This window comes from Etheostoma cragini, chromosome 10, assembly GCF_013103735.1.
Source record: "Etheostoma cragini isolate CJK2018 chromosome 10, CSU_Ecrag_1.0, whole genome shotgun sequence".
Taxonomy (NCBI): Eukaryota; Metazoa; Chordata; class Actinopteri; order Perciformes; family Percidae; genus Etheostoma; species Etheostoma cragini.
Window position 1 is genome coordinate 27,927,584 of NC_048416.1, and position 6,597 is coordinate 27,934,180.

Genomic DNA, 6,597 nt, shown 5'->3' on the forward strand with positions numbered 1-6,597 from the left:
AAAAGGAGTAGGAAGAAAAGGAGAAGGAAGAAAAGGAGTAGGAGGAAAAGGAGAAGGAAGAAAAGGAGTAGGAAGAAAAGGAGTAGGAAGAAAAGGAGAAGGAAGAAAAGGAGTAGGAGGAAAAACCCTTTCAGGTGCTTCCACCTTTTTCTATTTTTATCTTTTAGTTAAATACAAAACAATTTGATGCTTCACTTATTTATACATGTTTACATTACATGTACCCTATATCTACAGTACCTACACACACATATACATATACACACACATATACACATACACGCACTTACATATGCACACACATTTACACATGCACACACATATACACATACACGCACTTACATATGCACACACATATACACATATACACATACACACACATACACAAATACACATATACACATACACACACATACACATGCACACACATATACACATACACACACATATAACCACGCACACACATACACATACACACACATATACACATACACACACATATACACATATACACATACACACATATAACCATGCACACACATACATACATACACACACAGATATAGCTACACACACATACATATACACACACATATACACATACACGCACTTACATATGCACACACATATACACATACACACACATATACACATATACACATACACACACATACACATGCACACACATATATACATACACGCACATACATATACACACACATATACACATACACACACATATAACCATGCACACAAATACACATACACACACATATACACATACACACACATACACATGCACACACATATATACATACACGCACATACATATAAACACACATATACACATACACACACATATAACCATGCACACACATACACACACATATACACATACACACACATATACACATATACACATACACACATATAACCATGCACACACATACACATACACACACAGATATAGCTACACACACATACATATACACACACATATGCACATGCATACACACACACATTTACACATTTCTTTTCTTTTCCATCTATCTTCTTCATTTCCGTCTCAAAGAGAATAATGATCCATCCAAACTAGACTTATAAGCCCGGGAACCAGACAGTCAGTTTACAATACTATCACCTTGAGTCATTTTCAAATCCATTCAAAGCATTCGTTTTAAATAGTCTCTGAAAATGTCTCATTGTTGTAAATGTTTTCCTCTCTTCCCTGCAGCCGTTCAGTAAAGTCATTAATTAGTAGAATGAGATGATTATGAAACCTTAAAGGTGTAAAAGGCTGTTGGGAAATATGAATGGAAAACTGGAGGTCAAGGTGTTGAGTTGGCTGTAAACATAGACACCCCCCCCCCCCACCCCCCACCACCCCCCATGGCCCCCCCCTCCCCCAGACAAACCCGACTCCACCCTGTGATGACAACACACTGATAACAGACACACACTTTTTTACACTTTGTGGAAAATTACCAGAGAATTGCAAGTTGAACCAGCAGCAGGAAACAGCTGAGTCACCCCTTCATCCACATCACTTCTCTGGCGTTGTGTTTTTCCACTTAACAACAAATACAATCTCTCTCTCTCTCTCTCTCTCTCTCTCTCATATAGATATATATACTGTATATACAGTGGTGCTCATAAGTTTACATGCCCATGCTTTAGTTGACTAAAAAGAGGAATAAAATAAATCATCTTTTCTAAATAGATCTTAATGCCTTAATTAAAAAAAAAGCAAAAAATCCAATCTTTTTCAGGCCACCAATTAGCTTTGTGCATAGTATCCTGATCCAGGGAATAACTGGCCTTTAATAATAAAAATGGGCTTGCTTCTATAGGTATTTAACATATGGGTGTGTTTGCTTATGCACCCTGTATTTTAAGGAAGAACATTTATTTATTTACGATACATTATTCATTCACAAAGAAAATTGGTGTCCTTAAAAGGTTGGATTTTTCCTTTTTCTTTAATTAAGGCATTACGATCAATTTACAAAAGATTATTTTTTCATTCCTCTTTTTGGCCAACTTCAGCATGGGCATGTAAACTAATGAGCACAACTGCATGTACAGTTATGAGTTAATTGGATTATATGGAAAGTTTAAAAGACCTTTGACTTCTTCACTTAAGAGAAATATGTTGTAAAAACAGTTGAATTGTTCTCTAGTCCTCATAGCAACTGTGGAAGTATAAACCACACAATGATTCATAAAAACAACAGATTTAAACTGTTTGAAAAAGTTGCTGAGCGTAAGCCGAATAAATTCCCTTCTGAGGAATATAGACAATCTGACAGTTCTGAGCTCTGCCACTAAAACATGAAAGATACACAGAAAAACACTTGAAACAAAGAAAGAGCGGCGTGTACAAAAATGGAAATATCAGAATTTTCAATTCAAAATGTAAAGTGAAATATGGAGTCAAAACATTTTGTATTTTTATACTGCAACAACATTTATGTAACAGCTTTGGTCGGATTCTGTAGTTTAAAACTTGTAATATTCCCTAGTTTTTATAATATAGGACACTTTATAACTTTATTACTTGGTTTGTAGTAACACAGAACTGTTGCTCGTCCCTAAAAGACACCGAGAAGCTCAGCTCAGTAAAACCACCTCGCAGGGAAAAGGGAACACTGGCTTCATTGATTGTGTGTGTCGTTCTCCTCTCGTTTGAGTGTGTGTGTGTGTGTGTGTGTGTGTGTGTGTGTGTGTGTGTGTGTGTGTGTGTGTGTGGATCCTCCAGGTGCTCTGGTTTAGCTATTATATGTTAAGTACACAGTGCTGTGGACATAGGTTGGCGATGTGAGACTATAGACGTCGGGGGGGGGGGGGGGGTTAAACGCCAGCGAGCTATCAGGACATCCAAGGCCGATGGTAGCTAGGGGCGGGGGGGGGGGGTCAAAGGTTAACCTTCCGGTTTTCCTCAAGTCAAATTTGACCTATTTTCAAAACGCTTCTATAACAGAAATTTGTCTGTTTTTTTAAATGAATTTTCTAGCATTTGAAAAAAAGTATTGAGGAAAAAACTTCCAAAAAAAGCGCATAAAACATTGAAAAAAGTGACATAATTGTCACGATAATCTTCAAAAATGTCACGAAAAAGTGTCAAAATGTTGGGAAAGAGTGACAAAAGTGTGGAAAAAGACAAAAGTCATTGAGATCTCTTGTTGAATTTTTGGACACCAAACACTTCATTTTCTGCATTCTGGTTAAAAAAAAATGGCAAAGATTTTTGCTTTTTTTGAATCAAGTTATGATGCAAACGTCTTTATTTATGTAAAGGAAATGGGGAACTTTGCATAAAATTATCTGTGTGTGTGTTGAACTGCTATAGTCTTCTTTTCTACCCTCAGGAGTGAAGTTGGTGTTTAGTATGTTGTGCGGGGTCAAAAGCAGAGGACAAACGTCCCCACAGGGATTAATGTTAAAGCTTTGCTTAACTTAAAAAACAAACAAAAAAAGAAACACAGACGCCTTAGTGGAAAATTCCCTTTCCTGGTGCTCCCATAGACAACTAGACCACGTCCTTGTTCATAGACTGTTTAATATTAATGGATGGAGCATCTGGTTCAACGAAGTGCTGCAAAGGAGGACGTGTCTTAAAACCGGCGTTGGACACGTGCAGTTGCAAAAGGAGGTCTGTTTCTGTACAAGTCTACGAGAACGAGACCCACTTCTCACTTGATTCATCTCAGTCAAGATTTTCTTAATGAGTTTATGCTCTCAATCGCTAGTTTGAAGTCTTCTGCAACACAGAATGGTGTTCCCTTTTTGGAATTATGGACTTATTTTAAAATAAAAGCAGAGTGTTGAAGTTTGTCTTGATTTCTCCCCGATGTAAGTTGAGTTTGCAGATTTGAGTCGTGCGTGCGTCACTTGGCGATAAGTAGTCTACAAGATGCTAACGAGAGACATCAGTAATGTCAACACAGTAAAAATGGACCTACTTAACCAAGTTGGTTCCCTGCTAGCTTAGCTTCAAGTTAGCATCAAACACAACAAAGGCTGTCAGTTGAATGGTTTTTTGAGCTAACGTTAGCAACCAAACAACCATAGATAGCCACAATGTTTTTAAAAATGACTGCTAGCTTAGCTACAAGTTAGCATCAAACACAACAAAGGTTGTCAGTTGAATGGTGTTTTGAGCTAACGTTAGCAAAGAAACAACCATAGATAGCCACAATGTTTTTAAATATGACTGCTAGCTTAGCTACAAGTTAGCATCAAACACAACAAAGGCTGTCAGTTGAAGGGTGTTTTGAGCTAACGTTAGCAACCAAACAACCACAGCTAGCCACAACGTTTTTTTAAATAATTCCCATCTTCCGTCATTGTTTGTAATGAGAAAAGTTTATTAATTCATGGATTTCACAAATCTCAGTGTGACGCGTCATGCCGTAAACTGTTTAAATCTGAGCATGCACGACTCACATCTGCACTCGACTCACATTGGGAGTCAGCTAATAAAAGTGTGTAACGTAACCTAGAGTGTAAGGGCTCCTCCCTCCTCCACCCCCCCCTCCATCTGCCTAAATCTGTGTTAGACACTAAGGGCTCTACATATGAACTTGAGCATTGAGAACATCGTTGGTGTACACAGAGTTTACTAAAAAAGGTTTTGGGCAAATCTTAAAAGTGGCACATCCGTCCTAAATATGCTTTTTAACAAAGGTTTGACTCGGGTACATTCACAAAAAGACCCTAGGTTGCATTTGGCGAGAGATATGCTTTAAGATGTTAATTTTACATAAAAAACATTTAAAATTGCAAGAACACATGTTTGTTTATCACTGTCCTGATGTGTTTTTTTAACCCCCCCAAGGTAGCATAAGTAGACACAATTTTTGTTTTTTATGCATGTTTTGAGCCCCTTTTACCTCTCTGGTGGAGCAGGTTGTCGTTCATATTCCAGGCATATATGCACATGCACTGGATTTTAAATTGTGGAATTTAAATTAAATAACAGGCTACATTAACATCATGAAAAGTCACTTAACCTTCATGTTGTCCTCGGGTCAAATTGACCCCTTTTCCTATATCAATGTTCTTTTTAATTCCCCAAAATATCATTATTGATTCCACCCAACGCTCTTTGCCAAGTACAAATCTCTACTTTCATTAATTTTGGGGCGTCTTATTCAATTTTATATCATTTTGAGAGAAAAAATTGCAAGTGTTGTTGAAATAGTATTGAGTAAAAGTTGACATATTTCAGTCTGTGATTATCATCAACATCCATTCCTTTAATTTTAGTCTCAATAATTCCTACTATCTGTTTTTCTAACTCAAACATTAGGTATAGTTTTCTATAAATGAGGTTTATTAACTGTAGATTCCAAAAATAACTGTAAAAGTAAAGTTATGAAGTTAGCATTACGTAGTGTTATGGGCAAAAAAAAGTGACAAACATTGAAAAAAGGGTTGGAAAAAGGGACAAAAACATAAGAAAAAGTTAAAAACATTGATAAAAAGCATCAACAGTGTTGATTTTTAAGTTTGATGGGAAGACGACACAAGGGTTAAACATTAGTTTTGCATTGCGAGATCTTCCTCCACAGCGCATACTAAAACATTCATACTGACCCCCAAAAGGTCAAGTTTAGGCTCCTTCATGAAGATATTACTCAAACTTTCATGAATAAATTATGGAAGTGTTCTGGTGGAGCCGGGCTCAGTCAGGAAGGGGTTAACGTCCAACACTATTCTACAGGCTGTATTTTTCAGCTCAGCTCTCCTCCTCATGGCTCATTTCCATGACTGGGTCCCTGTGGGTGTGTGGCTTTCGGAGAGCTCGCACCTGATTGGCCAAGAAAGCTGTCTCTCAGATTCACGCGTCGTTCTGATTGGCTGATTGCTGCCAACCTGTAGCGCAGCTCTCATGTCAAAGCACACGCTCTATAAGATCTCTTTTTTTTCTGTTTCTCACACACAGATCTGCCCGCAACTTTATCAATAAGATCCCCGAAGCTTGGTTGTTTTCCTTCAACTGAAAACAAAAACTTTATTATTTTTTTAATTTCGCTGACAGGCCGATGAGAGAGAGTCAGCGGACGTCTGGCTGAAGATGCAGACCTCGAAGAGCTTTCGGATGGATGATTTTATCGCAGGGTGGATCGGCGGTGAGTGACACACACACACACACACGCACACACGCACACACATATTTACAGCCTTTCATTCAGAGAGAGAATGAGAGCCTCTGTTACCCAGTGTGCATCGGGTCAGTGAGGGGGGATGGGGGGTTGCATGTGTGATCAATTATATTTGCATGGAAGAAAAAAGACAGGCACAAAGGTGGACCCCTCCCCCGTCTATGCATCCACATCCAGGGTAAATAATGGAGAGAATGCAGATAAATCCACCACCCTCTTCCCCCCCCCCCCCCTTTTCTTTTTATTAATTGTTGTGGGAAGTACAGTAGCCTACATAAACACAACAACAACAACAACAAGGGGAGGGGGGATTTCAGCATGGCATCAAATCAGAGTTTCATCATAATTTCATCTCTATTTTTACATACTATGCTTCCCTCAGTACTTGATTACTTATTGATTAGACCGACTGATTGCACCTCGCTTCCCC

The 6,597-nt window shown here is 38.3% G+C and overlaps 1 protein-coding gene across 1 annotated transcript in view; it reads left to right on the forward strand.

Moving 5' to 3' along the window:
- Nucleotides 1-5,887: 5,887 nt before the first annotated feature.
- The window catches only part of slc25a48 (solute carrier family 25 member 48), a 19,858-nt gene continuing 19,148 nt past the window's right edge, over nucleotides 5,888-6,597 (forward strand). Inside the window, exon 1 of the mRNA XM_034884177.1 lies at nucleotides 5,888-6,134. Within this exon, the coding sequence (XP_034740068.1) occupies nucleotides 6,080-6,134 (55 nt within the window). The 5' untranslated portion in view covers nucleotides 5,888-6,079. The remainder of the gene's footprint in view (nucleotides 6,135-6,597) is intronic.